Genomic DNA, 22,751 nt, shown 5'->3' with positions numbered 1-22,751 from the left:
TCCTAGATACATCTAGGAGTTAATGGTTCACCTCGGCATAAAATCCAGAAAATATCTGTTTTCCCTGATATATTGGGCTGAGAAAAGCCGTCTATCTTTGCTTACGATCAAATTTAACGATGATATACTGTATTTTAATATTGTATTACGGAATAAAATTTTTTTAACACTTGTTACAATTTTGCACCTAATTAAGAAAATTTCAACCATTGTTATCATGGCAACTGAAAAAATCTTTCAGATAATGAATGATTTTAAAGAAAAAGTTTTTTTTTAAATATTTATTTAAATATTAAATTGCATAGTCAAAATTCAATATGAATCATTTATTAATTACCAGTACTTTTATTTTTAATTCAAAGCACCAATTTTTTTACACTGAAGAGCCAAAACAACTGGTAACCTGCCTAATATCGTGAAGGGCCCCCGCGAGCACGTAGAAGTGCCGCAACACGACGTGGCATGGACTCGACTTATGTTTGAAGTAGTGCTGGAGGTAATTGACACCATGCATCCTGCAGGGCTGTCCATAAATCCGTAGAAGTAAGAGGGGGTGGAGATCTCGTCTGAACAGCACGTTGCAAGGCATCCCAGATATGTTCAATAATGTTCATGTCTGGGGATTTAGGTGGCCAGCGGAAGTGTCTAAAGTCAGAAGAGTGTTCCTGGAGCCACTTTGTAGTAATTCTGGAAGTGTGGGGTGTCGCATTGCCCTGCTGAAATTGTCCAAGTCCGTCGGAATGCCCAATGGACATGAATGAGTGCAGGTGATCAGACAGGATGCTTACGTATCCGTCACCTGTCAGAGTCGTATCTAGACGTATCAGGGGTCCCATATCACGCCAACTGCACATGCCCCATACCATCACAGAGCCTCCACCAGCTTGAACAGTCCCCTGTTGACATGTAGGGTCCATGGATTCATGAGGTTGTCTCCATACCCGTACACGTCCATCAGCTCGAAGCAATTGGTACCGAGACTCGGCAGACCAGGCAACGTGTTTCCAGTCCTCAACAGTCCAATGTCGGTGTTGTCGGGCCCAGGCGAGACGTAAATCTTTGTGTCGTGCAGTCATCAAGGGTACACGAGTGGGCCTTCGGCTCCGAAAGCCCATATCGATGATGTTTCGTTGAATGGTTCGCACGCTGACACTTGTTGATGGACCAGCATTGAAATCTGCAGCAATTTGCGGAAGGGTTGCACGTATGTCACGTTTAATGATTCTCGTCAGTCGTCGTTGGTCCCGTTCTTGCATGATCTTTTTCCGGCCGCAGCGATGTCGTAGATTTAATTTTTTACCGGATTCCCGATAGTCACGGTACACTCGTGAAATGGTCGTACGTGAAAATCCAAATTTCATCGCTACCTCGGAGATGCTATGTCCCATCTCTCGAGCGCCGACTATAACACCACGTTCAAACTAAGTTAAATCTCGATAACCTGCCATTGTAGCAGCAGTAACCGATCTAACAACTATGCCAGACACTTGTTGTGTTATATAGGCGTTGCCGATCGCAGCGCCGTACTCTGATTGGTTCCATATCTATTTATTTGCATACGCATGCCCGTACCAGTTTTTTTGGCTCTTCAGTTTATAATTGTGATTAATTTTAAGAAAATTGATATTCGGTCAAATGATTAGCAGAATATTCGGTATTCGATTATTCGGCCAAATCACTATTCATCCCTAATTAATATTATGCATCAACACAGCAATTTAATTAATTAGAGTGAACTTTTTAAGTAGCTAAATGGTTAATTAAGAGTAAAACATAGTTTGTGTTGATTTTAATGTCACCTATAAGCAGAAGAAATCTTGCTTCATAAAGTTGAATAATTTTTGCTTTGAATTTTAATTGAAATTCCCCCAATTTTATGCGATTTTATAAATCTCTGAGCACGTAAAATTTCAGCAGATTTAAAAAAAATGAGACTAAAAGATGTGCTTTCTAAAATACCGAAAAAAAAATTAGAAAAGAAATTGGTATAATGACTATTTACTTGCAATGTATATGCAAATATACGCAGTACTGCAGAGAGTTAAATATGAGCAAAATCACTGTTCAATGCTTTGGTTATTTTAGCGATTTGTCTAAATATTGTTAATTAGGGAGAAAGGTGGAGAATTTTTTTTTTATTGCAAAAGGTGAGATTTATGAACATGAACATATACTCTCACGTTACGTGTACGTACCTGTATCTTTTTTGACCAAGTTACAATCTCCATGCTCAATATTTTTATTCTAAAAAAAAATAATTTTTTGAGAATAGCGGGCTACAGTGAAGTCTTTGGAACTATTAGCGAAAAAAGAGAAGATCTAACAATATAGCAATATAGCATAACTTCATAGCAATGAAAATACGTATCGAATATTTTTTTAATTCAATACTGTGTAATTTCATGAGATTATGATTATAATTAAATTTCGTATGAGATTACTGATAACCATAAGTCTATCGGTCACTACGCCACTCGCGTCCGGTATAGATGTATGTTAAATCTTCTATTTACCAATTCAAAATTTTGAATAGCTATTCACATACTTATTATTACATGTATTCGACATTTACTACTGTAGTTACTTCTCTGCTTGACTTTTTTTCCCATATTCTGTCAAGTATTAAGGATCAGAAAATATTTTATGGCAGATATTTGGAAAATTTTGGGTTTTTGACACTCTTGGGAACAAAACTACGTGATAAAAGTGTATAATATGAAAAATATGTAATATACTGTATAATAGGATAGAACCCTGTATTTTTGTTCAAAATCCGTTCCTATATTGGTGGTGGGGGGGGGGAGAGGGGGAGGTAAGCCCAGAATTACAGGTCAGGTTTTGAGGAGAAAAAATTCAATCTGAGATTTATCAACACCCTCTACCCCTAAAGCTGGGGGGTCACTAATTTCTCCCCACAAAGAGAGTTCACCTGGATCACGCACATCATGCGGGCTCCCGCGCCGAGAAATGTTCTGACACCCCCTACAAGTTGGACAAAATTGATGGTAATTGCTATGCAAAGACATCTAAGGCGCCTCACGGACCAAGAGGCCCTCCGGAACTTCCCAGGTGAGCTCAGGCATTAAGACGGCCGTGCGTGGAAGGCGTTAGAAAAAAAAAAAGAGCAACAATCCACGCACGATAAGTACGTACATCAGTTCATGAGCGAACGGGTTGGTAGATATTGAAGTGAGAGAAGTCTCTTTCCCCGAGATATTTTGGAATACATACAGTAATAACCTGAAAAAAAGTATTTTTTAATAAAAGACAATCATTTCAATTTCATTTCCCATAATTTCAAATAAAATGATTAATTTTTGATCGCCTTGGGTGAGTGGGGGGGGGGGGGGGGTAAGCTTGCGTAACTTTTCCCCAACACACCCTTTGGGAATCGCTGCTCGGCCTTGTAGAAAAATCTGTAGAAAGTCCCCAAATCCACAATTCCCCAGAAATCCACAAAATCTCCAAGTTTCGAATACAATGTTATAAGCAAATTTTACACAAAGAAAAATTGAAAAACAAATAATTTCAACACTTCCAAAGTAGAGCTCGTATCTCAGATATTTTGCAAACCTATATCAGCATTACGGTGAAACCCCTCTTAACGGACACCCGCTCAGATGCTGTCACCCCTCTTTTACGGCCAAATAATAATTTCCACTTGTATAATAAAAGTGTGCATTTCTGATTAAACACCCTATTAACGGGAGTTTACGGAATTTCTTTGTCCCGTGTCCGTAAAGGAGAGGTTTTACTGCATATCCTTGATGCACCACTATAACATTTAACCAATATTTTTTTTATGCATATGGAAAGTATGTTACTACAGTATTTAATGTTTTCTAAACTAAAAGGTTCTTGGATTTTTACTTTTTAATAAGTCACGGATTCCTATAACATAGAAATACAGTCCTGTATTTGCTATATGAAGGTCAATATCAGATGTATAGTTTGGCCAGTTCGCGAAATGGCCCGCATTTTGCTATATAAAATTGAGTGAACATAATTTTATTCCTCAGAGCCGTCTTTAGCGGGTGTGCGACAGATTCGGCTGCACAAGCCCCGCTCTCAAGAGGGTCCCGCTTTAATGGAATCATACACGGAAGTTGAAATTAGCATTGATGCTAATCAAAATACAGAATTGACGGGAAATCCAAATTTAATGAAAGAAGTAATTCAAGAACTAATTAAAATTTAGAATTAATATAAATTCGGAATTAATAAAAAAGTCGAAAATTTGCAAAAAAAATAATAATAATAATAATTGAAAAATTAACCTTACACAAGGTGAATTCAGATTTGAATTGATTTTAATTTTTCATTTGTATCCTTTTCCGACCGGTGTTCACCAATACGCATCTAGATGCGTGATTCACGCATTAAAATTCAATTTTACTCCTCCAAATTTTGTTGAGGAGTGAAAATACTTCTTCAAATATTGGAATATTTTTAATACAGTTATTTCTCTGTTTTTCATTAAAAAAAACCCCTATTTTCATAGAATTAACCCCTTAAAATTTTTTAGGGGAGTGAAATTACAAAATTATTTTTTCTGATAACACTGTTTCTGACCTTTCAGCTTAGAGATATCCAAAAAATTCATGAAAAAAATCTCCCAGCATCTTTTCTGGACTTGCCTGTGTTCATAGGAACGACATTAAAACTTAAGACAAAAAAAATAAATTTTATTCTTCCTTTAAAATAATCTTCCCTTTAAAATCTTTTAAAAAAATTAAATCTATGACATAAGTGCTGAAATAAATGAAATTTTTTTTTGTGAATTAAAAAAAATGTTTGGAGAATCTCACATTTCAGGAAGAAAAATCAAGTACTTTCTCATTAACAAATATATATTTTTCTCTAACTAATAAATCCGATGTTCCCAATCGAGAATTCTAGCCGTTAAAACGTTAATGAGCTTGATAATTCCAGACATCAAGAAAGAAATAGATCCAGAATTTGGGAAAGAAATAGTTCCAGAATTTGAGAAAGAAATAGTTCCAGAATTTGAGAAAGAAATAGTTCCAGAATTTGAGAAAGAAATAATTTCAGAATTTGAGAAAGAAATAGTTTTATAATTGGTGGAAATCCTACAATAATTTTAGTTAATTAAAATCTTAATTTGCTGCCTGGCAGTCCAGTGGTTAAGTAGCTAGCTTCTCACTGCAGGTCTGGGTTCGAATCCCGGTTCGATCATGAATGTCTACTAGCACTAACAAATTCCCTGGACAGATTGTAAAGATCTCTTGGGAATATGTGATAATCACATAAAAAAAAATTTTGGAGCCTCGTTTAATTCAGAGCCCTGTGGCCCATCAGATGTTGGCTTATCCGTTAAGACGCCACTGTCCGAAAAGTGGCCGCGTCCGGTAAGGGTGGTCATGTCCCAGAATATACAATAGCTCAAATACTCCATTCAGCAAAAACCCGGGGCCGTATTTATGCAGGTACAACCATGACAATTCACTTATTCCTCGAGCTTCAGGGGGACCGAAAGCTAATCTAATCGGATGCAGAAAAAATTAGTACGTATCAGTGTCCCGAATATAAATCTTCCCCTAGGTGGGCTTCCTGCAGCCGACGGTACGTACAGACCTTGAAGGGACCTTGGATTTTTCAATCCGCGTACGTAGAAAACCAATTTCTGTTCATGTTGAACTGGACACGTCTGAAAAACATTAAATAATCATAAAATACCCCAGTAAAGGGTTATTTGTGTGGTTGTATCTTAGAAGAAGAAACCAGAAAGACATAAATTGATCGGTGACATCTTAGTTTCGAGATTTTCATCAATCATCACATAATGAACTTCGGTTCAGCATAAGTTTGAATTTTATTCCACGTTGATAAACTTTTGTGTACTTGCCAAAGAGATTGAACATGTACACGATGTCCTAACATAACCATTCGGTTATGACAAAATTATTCACTTCCTAATCACTAAATCAACAGGGACTAGTTGTTCTTTCCTCGAATTCTTACAGTTGTCATTAACATTAATTAGGTGGCATCATGTAAAGGAGGGGATTCTCCCGTATATAACGAGACACGGAGGAGTATCGCATTAAAGTTAACTAATAGCTTCTGAGTGTCACGTGACAGTTTTTCATAGTTAATTTTAGGATTTCTAGCCAGGGTGGGGTGCTGACCACGCCTAAAAAAAGATGGATACATACACCTGTGTTAATGGTGTTCATCTTATGTTTTTTTCATTTCGCCTTCCGATATTTCTTATCCCCCCCCCTTCATTATTCAATTAGACGTTTATTTATTGGGATTTTGTGCTAATAAAACATTGGCGTTAATTTCTCATGTGTAGGCGTTTTTTTTTATATTCCTCGTACGTACCACAGTTGAAATTGTTTGGCCAATAAAATTAAAAAAAAAAAAAAAATGGTAGGGTGGAGCTCTGAATACCATTTCTCTCCAACCATTCTTCTTTTTTCGATAAAATTCATGAGGAGAGTCTTTTAAACCATTAGACATGAATAAAGCACTTCAGTTGTTTTTTTATCCTTCAAATAAAGATAATAATTTAGTATCGTATAACGAGCTTTTATGCGAGGAAGCTCGAAAAACCAGTTCAGATCATATGAAATCCATGTTTTGTGAACGCGTATGGCCATTATTATAAATATGAAATAGAGTAAATTGCATCGTTTTCAAAGTTATACTCTGACCCGAAAATGCGAATATGATACAGAAAAATAAGTGTATTCCCAATAGAAATTATATTATTTAGGGATCGGACGATTAGTGATTCGGCCGAATAAACCGAATATTCGGTGGCCAAACGTCAGTTTTCATCACAATTATATAAATAAAATTATTGGTATTTTTTTTTAAATGATTGAAAAAGAATTTTAATTGTACAATTTATCATTTAAATAAATATTGAAAAATCTGGTGATTGAAAGATTTTTATATTGCCATGATACTAAAACTAAAATTCAGCTATGATATATCGTATTTTAATATTACTTACAAATTTTTTTAACACGTGTTACAATTTACATCTAATTAAGAAAATGTCAACCATTATTTGTCATCAATGCATCATATAATTTACGAGTTATTTTTTTGTTTCTTGCTCTTCAGATGTATTTTGCCTCTATCAGCTGCTCAATACGTATGCTACAGCTGCTACAATATGTTGTCTAGATACATCCTTTAGTTGGTGAACTTATTTTTACAAGTTTTTGTGCGTATGCAATCAGACCCCCATGTAACAGACTCCTCTATTTAACGAATTCTACAATCACATTTATCTAATTTACCAACGACCCTTGGGTATTATGCAAAATCGCCGCTAAAAGGGAAAATGTTTTGCATTAACAAAATTTACCAACAACGCTTGAGTGTTATGAAAAATCACCGGTAAAAATGATAAATTTATCAGACTTGCCGAGACTGGTTATTATGCATAATCGGCAATCACGGATAATCGTCGATTTAGCAGATTTACTGAATCATATACTATACTCCAAAAGATTGAAGATGAACTATTAGGAATGAGTGATAAATTACCATATCCTAATTGAGGATATTAATATCGGAGGCCTAAGGTACTGAAAATTAGTTTCATTGCTTTATATCGTGACTGGAGTTTTTTTCCCCGACATACGTGTTCGACCATCAGGAAGGAACATGAAACTAAATTAGTTCGATAACATGACGAATAAATTTTCTTTTTTCTTTGATGAAAGTCATTACCGCTCATGAAACAAAATTTAAGGGCCATTTGGTGAGCAGGTGCAGAATTTTTTTATATTTTCCAGCGACGTCTCGTGGGTAGAAGCTGTCAAGGGCCGGCCAATGTCATCAAAAGTACAGGGAATTGATGGCTATCTGATGAAATATCTGAGAGGGGAGTCATATTCTCATCTCAAGGCCATCATTTCCTTTCCATGTTCCTCTTTTTTTTATTTGTTTTTCTTTTCATGTCCACTTCTAGTCGTATTCAAACGAACGTGTCGAACAAGAGCATTTATTTCTAGCTCAAGCAAACAACACGTAAAAAGAACCGGCATAAAGAAAAACCTACGTTATATGTTTAGTAAGATGCGTATTCCTCGACTCGTTAGACAAGCTATTTCATGGACTTTTACCTAGGCATGTCTGGAAATGACTCAGAACTTCTAAGGGAGTGGAATGACAAGAGCAAAATTATTTCCGTTCGGATCGTGGTATCTGGTACCATCGATTACATTTGGATAAAGATGGGGGGGGGGGGGCAAAAAAGAGAAATAGGCTGCTCCCTGAATATATTCAATTAAATTATGTGAGCCTTGAAGAAATGAGGGATCGGTTACATCGGTGAAGTCTTCCAACGAGTACGACTACATTTTCGTACATGGGTAGATAAGTCCTATTTTGAGATGGAAAATATGCGTTCTGAAAGTCTCGGTTAGTATCTGTACGTACTACTGGAGAAGAGTCAATTGTGAACAGAAATGCAATATTGGCGCATTGGTGGGAATACCAATGTACCAAATTGGTAAGACTGCTGATTTTTTGTGAACTAGTATTAACTATTACTGCCCAGGGCCGTCTTAAGAGCATCGTGCCCCCCCCCCCCGGGCCAAATGATTTCTCTGAGGCACTACCTGAAAAATTCAACTACTTCTCGTTTTTCTGAGACCCCTTTTCGCTTGAGGCCCCCGGGCCGTGCCGGGTGGGCCCATGCGTTAAGACGGCACTGCTACTACTTAACCGTACATGCACCTCGGAAGAATTTCTTTGCGGAATTTCTAAAATTAACTCCTATTTGACGTATTCTAAAATCAGACCTCTATGTAAAAAATTCCTATTTAACAAATTTTACGGTCGTACTCCGATGTAATGATATCTCATTTAACAAGTTTTACAAACATACCCCCGATACAATAAACTGCTATTTAAACTATTTTACGATCTTGGGTTGAATACCAACCCAAGTGGGAAACTCGGTCAGCGTGACCAGTGGTTAAATTTTCCTCTGAAGACGACACCCATTGGTGTTGAAATGCATTAGGACTTTTTATTTTCGTGTATTCGCCTTATTCGTTGGTGTCTTCTCAACATACTCTTATATAACGAAGTTTCATTTAACAAATTCTTCGATTTAACGAATATTTACGAGTTATTTCGGGGCTCTTTCGAAAATTTTTAGTACGTTTTTTTAAATAAGTTTACTATATCCGGTTCTCATTCTGGCTCATAAGTGCGGTCATCTAAATAATAAATGTAGAAATCTATTTCGGTGCAATACTGTCTGTTCCGCAGCAATATGGCCCGATTTATCATATTTACTAATACGAAATGGCAATTATGCATAATAACCATCAAATTTGATGAATTTAGTTTGATTTATCATGTTTACTAACGACGCTTGTGGGTATTATGCATAATTGCTGGTAAAAGTGATAAATTTGAGAAAACTTATCAAACTTTCCGAAATGGTCGGTAATGAAATGGTCGGTAACATGCCTTCTCGGGGGCCCGGAGTAACCTTTCTCTTGGGAGCCCGCTTGAAAGGATGATTATTATGCAAAATATAAGTGCACATTTTTGTGGAACCCTCGCTCTGCTCGGGGGCCCTGGGACAGTGCTTCGATTGTCCCAGCCCAGTGACGAGCCTGACTACTATGCATAATAACCAGATTTATCACATTTACCGAAACATATAGACCTACATACAACGTTGTATATACAGTAGTTGAATATAAAAATCTATTTCGGTGCAATACAGTCTGTTCCAAAATTTTAGGCACAGTATGAAAATTTGATTTTCTGGAAGACTATATTGAACTTAAAAAGCTTTCAAATTTCAACAGAAAAAAAGCAAAAGACAAAAAAGAAAAGTACAATTCATGTCAGATCGAAGAAATTTCCCCTAAACCAAAATATGCCGAAATTTGTGAAGTACATCGTAGAACAATCTGGAAAAATTTTAAGAAAAGTGTAGAAAACACACTATTTTTTTACGGGGATTTTTACCGCAGAACATTTCCAGTTAGCCGATGCAAAGCAATGCAAAACATTCTGCTTTGGGGAGAAATACGACAGAGTGCGCTTAATTTATAAAAATGCCAGAATAAGGTGTTTTAAAAGGTTAGGCATAATAATCATTTTATGTAAATTGATATGACTATTGATACGCGATGTACAGTCAAATGCCGAATGTGCAGCGGCCGACGAAAAACTTATCGTTAGTTCGACTTATCGGAAATTCTGGTTTCAGAGAAGTACTTAAGAAAAAGATTAAAAGTATTAATAATAAAGAGAGCCATTCACGAATATCGTAATCCAGGTGAAAAAAGTGGCGTTTTTTTCTGATTGCATTTTCATTTTTATGCATTTATTTTATTTGCATTATTTTATTTTTTATTCTCTCCGTTTCATCGATAATTTTTGTTCCTTTTCTAGAAGTCTAATTAATTAGACGTTACTCTGGAAAAAAACCAATTTTCATTTCTTAAGATATCCGACTACGTTAAAAACGTCATTTTAGAAGGGGAAAGAAAAAAATCGATTTTTATTTTTTATTTTTTTTAAAGCTCTATTCTTTGTGATTCTAAAACATGCCTTGTTTTGTTTATATAACGCTCAGAAACGAAGTTGCGTCCATTTTAGTGTTGCCTTTTTAAGTACAAGTAATGCGTGAATAAAAACTTTGAACACTTTTAAGAAAGAATGCTATTTTCGGCATTTTACTTGAGTTTGAAACACGATTTCTAAAAATCTATTCATTTTGTATCATTATACAACTTTAATATGATATTCTCTTAGATATATATTGCCGAGGTTTCGAACTAAAATCTAAGGTCTATAATTAAACAAATATATGTATTTGTCTAATTGCAATGTTTTATATCGAAATGAGGAATGAAATTTCTAAAAATTCACACGTACATCAACATATTCGAATGTTACTCTTATAAGCATATCATGCATATCATATCTTTTAAATTTAAGTTCATAACCTGCACCATCACTAGCTGAATGTACTGTGAAAATAACAAAACATTCCATTAATAGAATTTTTTGCAATCTTATTTGGAATATCACATGAATTTTGCTTAAAATTTGACATGAAAATGACTTTTTTCATAGAAAAATAACATAAGTAGCGAAAAATTTATTATTGCTTTCATCATTTTGGGGTACTTTCTACCAAAGAAATGTTATTAAATTTCACTCTAGTACCATTTTAAAGAAAAGTGACAAGAAAGGCTGTCGGATACCTTAAGGACCACACCACAGTGTATTGCGTTAATCGTATCACATACTTCCCACAAGAATTTCACTACTAAAATTTACTAGAATGAATTGAACTTATTAATAATTCTTCATGCGTATTTGCACTCAATGTTACAAAAATGCTAATTTGAATTTCAGCCTTTCTAGTTTGAGATATTACACCGTCTTTCATGAAAAATTATTTAGCTATGTCATTTATATCATTTCTGGCATATTCGTGGTAGCAATAAAAAAAATTAACATTTTATTACCCTTATGCTCCCTGAAGTGATGAACATAAAAATGTCACTCTCTCCCCCCCCCCACGGCATCATTTTTTATTTCTTGTGTGAAAATCACTAATCGGCGTAATGCCAGTTCCCACAAACAATTTTTTTTGTGCCTTGTATACAATTTATTTTTCTTGATCTTTTGGATCTGATTTACAGTCTAAGAGAACATACTGTCAGTTTTTCCAGGAACATCAGAAGAAAAAGAAGCGTTGAAAAAAGCCTGCCACGTCAACTCATCACTTCCATTCAACGTAGATGACCGTGAAAAATTAGTTATATGCAGGTGTGAGCCGATCGTAAACCTATCGATGGCCTTTGAGTAATCTTAGGTGAGGAAAAGAGCGTCCCCCCGAACTGGTCTGGAGATTGGGGAAAGGCAGCTGAATATATATATGAGCTAGTGTCCATTGCAACACCATGTCATATGTATGGGATGGGTATCTTCGCTCGTACTATCCACGATGCCACCAGTCAATAACCCCTTCTTAGAATTACGCGTGAAGAGACGTCTCATTTGGAACATCACGGAACGCCCATGTGAAATGAAGATTACATTTCTTTTATTTTCCCACTAACCAAGTCTAGAGAATGATGTCAATTTATTGTTGAATGACACAAAACGGAAACAATATTAAATAAGCAAATTCAGGGATTTTAAATCAGCGAATTTTTTTTTCTGGGATTTTGTCACTTTTTGAAGCATAAATGCAAATAATTCATTTTTATAAATTTCGAAATTATCATTTTTTACGGCTTCCTCGATTTGTGTGTATTCATGATTTTTTTTTTTGACATGCGATGTTTCTTGAATTTAACACGTGGTATTTGTCGAATTTCTGAAAATGACTTACGGTCTGCAATAGTGGCGCATTTCGAATGATACTATTCGAGACAATTAGACCAAATATTGTTGCCTCCATCGATTGCTATTTGGAATTATAGATAGGACGAATATTTGGTTGCTGTTCAGTATTCGACCTATTCGACTCTTTTGCCGAATATTCGGTTCGGCTGAATAATGCTTTTTTGTGTATAAATAAATATATATGCGCAACAAACTAATTACTTAAAAAATTATGTCAATTGGAATTTTTCCCATAAATTAAAAATTTGCTGATTATATTTTATTTTGTGTGACGTATATCAATTTCTGTGGAAGAGGTGATGTCAGGGTGAATTTCTAAGATAACATGAAATGCGATGTGATGATGTCTGAATTTCAGAACATGCGATGATGATTATCAATTTTTTTTTTCGATCATGTTGAGCATTTGACCATCTGAGAACCCAACCCCAGGAACTACAGAAAATCCATGTACCTTGCGATCGTAATTTTAAATACCTCAAAATTGATCCTGTCTCTCTCCCTCCCTTTGTGCCAGGAAAAAAAATTAATAAAAATAAATCTTCCATAAAACTTCAAAGTATAATTATCTCACCCTCTGAACAGTGAGCTATTTGGTGCCTCTAGTTAGAGAGAAGAGCCGTCGGATTTTTCTTTGTCTATGACAGCATTCCCTTGAATTCCTAGCGTATTTTCGATCTACTTATTTTCCCCTTTATATCACTAGCCTTCGCACTTTCTCGAAGCGCTTTTCCCTTTATTGCTCTCTCTCTATCGTCTCACACTCGAGATGATAAATGAATACCCACATACAAGTTTCCAGTGTAAATCACGCTGCCCAACCAATCAACCAGCCATTCGTTCCGAAAATCGTGCTCAATTATACTCATCAAGGGATATCTAGTCGTGAAAGGCAACGCCGCCATGATATACAAATTAACGGGTCTCTCTAACGACATCACAGGTTATAAAATACTCTTGCATTAAAGTATAAGAAGGGGGGGGGGGAATAAGCGTCTTCCTTAGGAATGATTAAAGACCATATTTTGTGTGAAACAGTTACACCCAAAATACGATCGGCATCGCAAAAGAGACAATTTGTTTTTCCCGAAACTTAGATTTGTTTCGTTTACACGAAACTTCTTTTTAAAGATGCATAAAAATAAATGATAACATGGCTTTAAAAAAAAAATTTAAAAGAAGATCGTAGAATATAATATCGAAAAAATATCAACTAAAACTAGGAATTCAGGCATGAACTTTGCTGTACGGAATAGACACTGAACTATATATCTGATTATGTAATGCGGTGGTCTTCAACCGCAGAGGTCCACCAAACATTCCGCTTTGTTCATGTAGCCGCTATATAATTTTAGAATTAATAAATAAAATGTATTCCACACATCACAAAGTTGGAAAAATCAAAAATGTACATGCCCAGTCGGGCATGTAACTTAAGGGTTGTCACGACCTTGAAGAAAAATTTTCAAAACTGATTTCAAAAAATATTTCATTCAAATGTAAATAAAATGCACAAAATTTCGCTTCAATCGGTTAATTTCGATTAAAAACTACTACACCAAAAATTCTGAAATTTTGCAGAAATGTTTATTCAATATGTGTTAGAAAAATAGACCTCGTTCTTTGAGATTTTCGTTAGAATTTTATGAATTTTTCAAATTTGAAAAAATATATATAAATTTCAAAAATTAAAATTCAACATTTTTAAAAAATACTTCACATTAGTCAATTGATAAATCTGTGATTCATTTTACTAACACATGTCGAATAAACATTTCAGATGTTTAATGCAGTAGTTTTTTTTAACTTACGAATGAGCTCAAAAACTGCAATCTGAGAACATCGCGTTCTAAGTGTTTTTTCTTGTATTAATTTACACTAAATTCATTAGTTCTTTCTTTTATTTTCAAAGAACAAATTAACCGTTTGACAGGAAATTTTTAGTACTTTATTTGCAATTGAATGAAATATTTTTTAGTCTTTTTTTTGAAAATTCGACTTGTGAGAAGGTCGTGCTACCCCTAATGGCCGAATCTATATGACCGAGAAATATTATCACTGGATTTACTTTAGAAAATTTTAAAAACAAATTGATTTTATTTGCGTAAAAAATATAGAGAGTGATAAATTATTATTTTTTAGTTTATTTAATTTTTTTTTTAATTAGTTTTCTGCTCTATTGGTGTCGGAAAATAAGTCACAATTCACCTCGCTTATAGAATCATAGCCGATATACGGAGACGGCAGGTGCGGACCAAGGGTAAGACGCCTTCATGTATTAAGGAGTTCTAACCAAGGGTAGAGTGATCTGATCAAACGACCGAGGATTTTTTATTTCGCTGTACTGAAGTGAGACTTTCCATTTTCCAGAATAGCCAAATTGCAGTAGATGATTCCATTTTGAGCTTCAGTGCAGTATATGAGAGCCCATGATCTTACCGGGCAGCTAAATATCAGGACTCTGAAAATAGATCAAAATACGTTGACCACAGATTTGCATTATGGCTTCCAAAGAAAGAATTTCTGTGAACTTTCCCGCATGTGTGTAGGAACGATTAAAAAAATTTACAAAACGAAAATTTTCAGTCTTTTTCTTCTTTTTCATGTGCCTGCGTCGAGCATATAAAAAAATACACATCCGGTCAAAACTTTTTGCCAGGGCTGGCAAATAGATTTGCCCAGCACTGGTCCGCATACTGTTCTTCAATAATTTCTTCTATTTGTGATGTTTTTTGTTATTGTTGTTTTTTTTTTTCCAGTCTGTGAATTATTTTTCTGATTAATGTCCTTTTTGTCGGTTTGAAAATTGTTTCCGCTATTTGAGCATTTTCACTCGTAAGAAAATTATTTCTCTTAGTTATGTATTCTTTTTTTTTACCCATCCTTAAATTATTTCTCATATTTATTTATTTTTTTGTGGTCCGCAAACTATTTCTCTTAATTCCATCGGTGTGCGAAAATTTTCACTTATTTTCTTCGGTTCGCAGGTGTAAAAAGCTGAAGAACACTGATATAATATAGAATGATGGTAACGCGGACGTTTTTAATTTCAATTTGTACGTGATTTTATCGTGTTTATAATAATGCGCGTAGCTAAGGTTTTCGCCAAAATAAGAACTATCGCTGTCAGAGTAGTTTTTTTCCTCGAGGCGCAAAACTTTGCCTGGTTTAAAGAAAAAAGCCGTGAACACAGTAACCTTTGAATTTTTCTTTGTGACATGTTGATTAATTCTTTAACGCAATACAGAATCATTCAGTTACAGGATTTATATAATTCCTATGTTTATAAGTGTGATTCTCAAGTATTTTGTAGTGCTAAACTAACTAAATTTTCAATTAATTTAATTTATATATGGTAATTAATAGAGCCCGGATTATATGCATGTGCATATGCATTTGCATATTTTGGCCTTATTAAGCATTAATGCATATAAATGCATAAAATCAAAGAATTTGTAGATTAAGTGCATATTTTTGAATCTTTATTTTAAGCTCAAAATCACTTTTTTTAATATAATTTTTCAAATATAAATACTCCTTATATGTAATATTTTCATAACATCGCTTTTTCCCCCAGGTGGGATTTAGTGAATTAAGGGGACAATGGGACGTTCAAATGAAAATTCCTTATTACTGTGTATATATCTTGCTAACATGCTTTAATGACACTTCAGTATCATATAATATCAATGAAGGTTTAAAAGGCAATTTAGTTTAAAAAAGTTACTGATATTTCGTTACTGAGCGGCTGTAGTTCCTTGCATGTTATGGAAGTATACATACATAATATGTAGGGATATTTGCACTAAGAAATAGAAAATGTTCATTTTAAAAACATATCTGCTTTTTTTTGCATGGTGATTTTTTAATGCATATATTTTCTCATGTTTGGTACATATTTCAGAATTGTTGACTTTTTCGGGATTTTTTAGTGCATACTTTGGGTTTTTTTAAGCATAGTTTGAATTTTTTCATGTATGTTTCGGAATTTTAAGGGCATGTTTTACATTTTTAAGTGCATGTTTGCATATTTCGGCACTTTTTAGTGCATATAATCCGGGCTCTAGTAATTAATAATAAAATAAATGGAGAAAATAAATACATACATAAATAATAAATAAATTATTTATTAAATCAAATGCATTCAGGGAAAAAATGAATGTGTTTATCACTAGTTTTTTCTTTTTTTGTGATTGCGAAAAAAAATTATTTTAATTTGTCTCCTTTTTAACATTTTAATTTGTCTCCTTTTTAACATAAAATTGTCATTTCAAGCACTATGCACTTTAATGGCTCCACTGCTTCAACTGGCCAAGAAACCGCTAATGCCTTCGCGGATTACTTTGAATCTGTGTTTACGAATAGAAATATTTCTTTACAGTCGATTTCACAAGGGCAGTTTTTGACTGAAACTAACCTCTTCCATCTCGCCCATATGCAGTTTAGGGAAGCTGACGTCTTATGCGCTATAAGGAAGCTCAAGTCATCCAGGGCCATCGGACCAGATGGTATTCCGGCTTACGTAGTCAAAGGTTGTGGTGAATTACTGGCACGTCCGTTAACAATTATATTTAATAAGTCATTGAGTACAGGTTGCTTCCCTTCGTCGTGAAAATTGGCAAGTATAGTTCCCATTCATAAAAAGGGCGACCCATCCAATGTAACTAACTACAGACCAGTTTCGATTCTAAGTTCATTCGTCAAAATTCTAGAATCATTGATTTATGAAAAACTGTATAATCACTTTGCGCCTTCGTTGAGTCCGTTTCAACATGGTTTTGTTCGCAAACGCTCAACTGTAACCAACCTTGCAAACTTCACCCATGATCTGTCGGTTGCTCTTGACAATGGGGAACTGATAGACACCATATACACAGATTTTGAAAAGGCTTTCGATCGCGTAGATCATCATGTACTCTTAACAAAATTACGCTCGCAACTTTGTTTGTCAAATGAATCTATAACTTGGTTCGCTTCCTATCTGAGTGACAGAACAAACATCGTTAGGCTACCATCAGGACATCTTTCTAAACCATATACAAGCACGTCTGGTGTTCCTCAGGGGTCCAATCTTGGTCCGTTACTTTTCCTCATCTTTGTAAATGACTTACCGTTGTCTCTTCAAAATAGCCGCTGCCTCATGTTTGCTGATGACCTAAAATTTCATCGATCAATTCAGTCCATAGAAGACTGCTTGGCTCTTCAAACTGATATATTGCATCTGAATGATTGGTGTCGTGACAACAACCTTGGGCTGTTGTTTCAAAGTGCAGTGTCGTTTCATTTCCGCGAAAATTACATCCATTACATTACGATTACACCGTAGATACAGCAGCTATAGAAAGAAAGAGCATGGTAATGGATTTAGGTTTAATTTTCAAGAGTGATTTGAACTTTAGCGCTCACGCGGAAAGTGTCTTGTCGAAGTCCAACAAGTCACTTGGCTTTCGCGTAAGGTCGTCTGGGCCATTCACCTCAGTTCCAGCGATGGTACGGCTGTATTTCGCGTATGTCTTGCCCTCACTTGAGTATGGCGCAGTGATATGGGGCCATATTCCTGCAGTGATGAACGTACGTATTGAACGTGTACAGAAAAAGTTTTTGAGGTCATTATTCCGAAAGACTTTTGGTGAGTACGTCCCAGATGCGCCTACTTCGGATCTTCTCTTTTTTTTTCAAGATGACATCTCGCGATAGCAGACGTACTAAGCGAGATCATCTATCATTCCTTCACAAAGTTCTTCACGGCAGAATCGACGACTATTATTTGACGAACCTAATTAATATCTCCGTGCTACCTCGGGAGTGACGGGTTCATAGTTCCCGAAATGTTTTTTTTTATTTACCTCGTGCACGCACGAACATTTTAAATGCTTCTCCAATTTTGCGAGCATGCAAGCATTATAATACGGGTGAATTCCCTGATATATTTCACAGGGATTCCGTGTTCTACTAGGTACTATATGAATTTGTATGTATTTTATGTTTTCTCATCTATTTTGGTCGTTTTGTCTTCCTCATATTGAATTCACAATGTTTGCTTCCGTTGCGCATATATTTGTATTATACATTTGTTGATGATTTTTTCTTTAACGTGTAAATTATTATTATTATTTGCTTTTCTATTGATTTCCATTACTTTTCCCGTCTCTGTAATTGTACTCAGCCTGTTGAGGTGTGTAAATAAATAAATTTCAAAATTAGCGCTTTAACACGATGACTTATGCTGCCATCTACCAGCGTTGCTAGAAACTACAAACGACAAGAGCTACAGAAATAATAAATAGAGACGGATAGTTACCGGAAGTTTTCTGTTCCGCAATTTTTCATATTTTATCAATTTAGGAGCTAAGGCCGTCCCTATAATTCGAAACAAAAGGCGCGCCTTCCCATGGAGGAAAGAATAATAAACGTATTCTTAGATAATAAGAATAGTAAATGTATTCTTTTCCCCATGGCGCCTTCCATTCACGTGTAAACAAAGGTTTTTAAAGCCGTAGCGTGCCTCCTCGGGGCTCCGGGCAGCTCTTTGAGCACCTCCTAGAGATAGAAGGCCTCTGCAGTCTGCTTGTGACGTCAGTAAGTAGTCCTTTTTCCCTCAGAATATTTAGGGGAAAAAAATTCCCTGCTTGTGCTACTATCATCGTTGTGAGGAAAAGAAATGATCGGGCTCAGAATTGGCGATTTCTATGCCCCACATCCAATCACTATGCGGCAAGGGCGTAGCCAGGGGGGGGGGGAGACTTGGGGGTCTGGCCCCCCCCCGAAATGTGAGAAAATGACCGAAAAAAGGGAAAAAGATGGCCAAATCCATTGTTCTGTCACTTTGGTCCCCCCCCGAAATGAAAGTGGTCCCCCCCCCCCCGAACGAAATTTCTGGCTACGCCCCTGCTATGCGGTATTTGTGAGCTAATCAGGAAGATTCTACGCCAAAATAAGAAGAAAGCAAATAGGATGCTGTGTTTAAAAATGTGGCAAACTAGCTAGGTAGTCTAAATTACGTTTATGGCAAACAGTGCTCTAGGTTTGCTGCTCTGGGGCAGATTTTTTCTTTGGGGGGAGCCCTACCTGAAAAAGTTATTGTTATGCCGAACAAGTGTACATTTTTTTGAGAGGCTGCTACCCCTAGCCTAGTTATGGGCCTGGTTTTTGTAGACATTTAAACGGGATTTAAAACTGGCAAAAAAATTATTAATGCTTTGCATCTTGCATACCAATTTTATACCGTTGAATGCCGATCAAATTTTGAATCTCTTGGGAGTTCGAAATCATTCATATCTGGATTTGAAATTTTCGAATCCGTTCCCGTGTGTGTGTTGCAATGAAATATGCGGATTTGAATGTTTCTTTCCTTCAACTGCAGTTAAATATGAGTATTGCATGCCGCCCCCCCCCCCCCCAGGCTGAGATTTTTGATAGAGCCCCTGTATGCAGAAGCGTAGCTGGTGGCAAATTTAAGGAATGAGTGGCAAAGAAACTTATAGTGGAATGGAAGAAGGGCAACAAAATTAGGTAATTCACCTCTGCCAAGAAAGCGAGGGACTAGATCAGTGAATGGCCAAGAAAGTATGCAAACATATGAGTGATATAGAATGTTTGCAAGCATGTGAGTGACCAAAAGAGTGATCTGAGGAGAGGGGAGACAAAATTAGTGAATAGCCAGAAGCGCCAATGACTAAAACAATGTACAAGCATGTGAATGACTAAAAGAGTGACTTTAGAGACACGGGTGTACTTGCAGGAGGGGAGAAGGAAGCCAAGCAGGTTATAGTTATAGCACAAAATGGCAAAGTCAAGGAAAGAGTAGTCCAGAATGGGAGAGAACGTTGGCAAAATTCATGTAGCCGACAGGCAGCATAACTGTAAATGTACCTCTGGAGGCTGAAATACATTTACAGGGCTGGAGGGAAGTGGGCTATAGCCTAGGTCAAAACAAATTTATTAATAGGGTAGAAAGACGACAAAATTTGTGTCGTTCACAGGCGTAAAAAACCATAAATCTGTCTCAGTCTGTATAGTGAAATTACTGTGCAAAAAAAAATTAAGGATTGTCTGGGATTTCCCTGAGTGTAGCCCTGTTAGCCTCACCCTTGGGGGAGGGGAGTATTGCATCTCAATGGATAAAAAATGTCCTTCAAATTTTACTCTTGTACGTATATGTCCATTTTTTAATTTAATTTACTATACATAGAATTTATACGTAGAATACGCCCTAATTGATTTGGTCATGATGATGATGATCATGAAAATGATCAGAATTGGGCAGAGTTGAAACTAGGTTGGGGGAAAACATTTTGGAGGTGTCTGGTACAGCAGACTAAAGTAGTGGGGACATTGAAGTCATCCCTTTCCATTCTTTTGACTTGACTCAGATACTCTTCCGTTATAACCATACCACTTGGCGCTTTTTTTGGCTTGGCAAATTTTTTGGAGTCATGCATCACAATCTTTAATTTTATACCTCCTGTTTAATGCTAGCCTGTTAGTGTAGTGTTTAATTACTATTTAAAGTTACCTGATGGTGTTAGCCTCTTGTTTAGTGTAGTGTTATGCCTGTTTTCTAAAATTAAAAAATGAGCAAAATGGTAAACAGCCTCATAGAAGTTTTACTTATATGCAAACCTAGTACTGCACCAGAGGCATAGTTGAAACCAGGCCATAGAATTTTATTATCATGGGGCAAAGCCCTCCCAGATTAAAAATAAACAAATTATTTTGTTTTATGTCTAACGCTGAAGCCGAACGCCCAGACAAGTAACTAGGATCTCTGTCAGGAGGGATGAGTTTGTATTAGGTATCAATTGCATTGTTTTTATAAGAGAGAGAAAATAACAGTTGTGTGTGTGTATGAAAGAATTTTAAGGTTGTGTGATTCTTTTATATTCAATGGATGATAATCTTTTTTTCTTTTAATGCTGATTTTGTTCACTCAAGTGATGTTTCCTTATTTTTTTATATTATAGAAAGAGGTCTTTTCCCATCTGTGTTCAATTTAGCAACCAATGCAATAATCAGTGCAAATGCCACATGTGGTGAGACGAGGCCAGAGACATATTGTAAATTAGTTGAACATGTGCTTATGAGGTAATGTCTTATTTCTTATCTGAAAGTAATAATAAATGAAACTAATTTTCATTAAGGAAATAGACCTTTTCTGAATATTATTCTTAGGTGAACTCGGAAAGAAAACTCATCTGGTCTCCGCCGGGAATTGAACCCAGGTTCTCTTGCAAACTGAACAAGTGTATTACCATCTACACCACTGGAGAAGATACAAGCTATTAGCATCATTCATATACAAGCTATTAGCATCATTCATATACAAGCTATTAGCATCATTCATATACAAGCTATTAGCATCATTCATATACAAGCTATTAGCATCATTCATATACAAGCTATTAGCATCATTCATATGCAAGCTATTAGCATCAGCAAATTAAATGACATTTTAGTCCTACAATTTAGTATTTTGATTGGTAGATCCATCTCAATATTATGCACAATAAGAGTATCGTTTTAAGTATCAGTGATTATCTAGAGATAATTTAATAACAGAAATAAACATTACATATATGATGCAATAAACTTTTTTAAACACTTATCTGTTGTAAAAACAGTACAGCAGATGGTTTATATCACAGCACATATATAAGCAGTTGAAGAAATTTTGGAAGGTCAAGAATCATCTTGAATCAGCAGTTTTCCTTTCAGTGTTTATGCTATGCTATGCTTTATTCAAATAGTATATTTTATAAGAGAAAAACCATATATATAAATTATCCAAAATTATTCTGTGTAAATAATTATTGGTTATTTATACAGTCTTGAATTCAATTTAAATTTCTGTCTATGAAAATGAAAGTTTATGCATAGAGTATGTTTTTTTTCACAGTCAACTTAAATTTTATCATTAAATCATTACAATTGCATTGTGAAATTTTTACAGAACTCCTTAGTTGCATTAATATAATAGTAAAAAAGAAAAATATTTCAATGATACCAATTTTATAATCTGGAACAAATGCTATCCAATCAAAAAAATAATTTACTTCAAATAATTTCTTTTTTGAACTTTATTTAACACGATGAAATAGCACAAAATAATAAAACAAATTCACCAAGAGATCCCGTGGATCTGTACCGATGAACACGAAGTATCAATGAGTAATTACAATACAATTGTAATTTCTACAACATACACATATAATATAAAGGACAGTGGTCCAGTCTAACTGTAATTTTACACACACAAATATTACAAATTTAAAATCTAAATTCAGAGTGTGGGTCCAGAGAAGCAAAACCCTTATTAGTTCTTCCTTAATGGGACTTTCAGCAAATCAGCTTGCTGAAAATACCATGTCATCAAG

At 35.4% G+C, this 22,751-nt stretch overlaps 1 protein-coding gene across 1 annotated transcript in view; it reads left to right on the top strand.

Annotated features, from left to right (window-relative positions):
• The window catches only part of LOC149075791 (laminin subunit alpha-1-like), a 152,767-nt gene that overhangs the window by 61,396 nt on the left and 68,620 nt on the right, over nucleotides 1-22,751 (top strand). Inside the window, exon 2 of the mRNA XM_089243301.1 lies at nucleotides 21,342-21,462. Within this exon, the coding sequence (XP_089099427.1) occupies nucleotides 21,342-21,462 (121 nt within the window). The remainder of the gene's footprint in view (nucleotides 1-21,341; nucleotides 21,463-22,751) is intronic.

The sequence above is a fragment of the Pholcus phalangioides genome, unplaced genomic scaffold (genome assembly GCF_987345545.1).
Source record: "Pholcus phalangioides strain wild (caught in Gottingen) unplaced genomic scaffold, Ppha-v1.0 ptg000015l_1, whole genome shotgun sequence".
Classification (NCBI taxonomy): Eukaryota; Metazoa; Arthropoda; class Arachnida; order Araneae; family Pholcidae; genus Pholcus; species Pholcus phalangioides.
The sequence above is the reverse complement of the archived record's forward strand: the minus strand, read 5'-3'. Positions and strand labels throughout refer to the sequence as shown.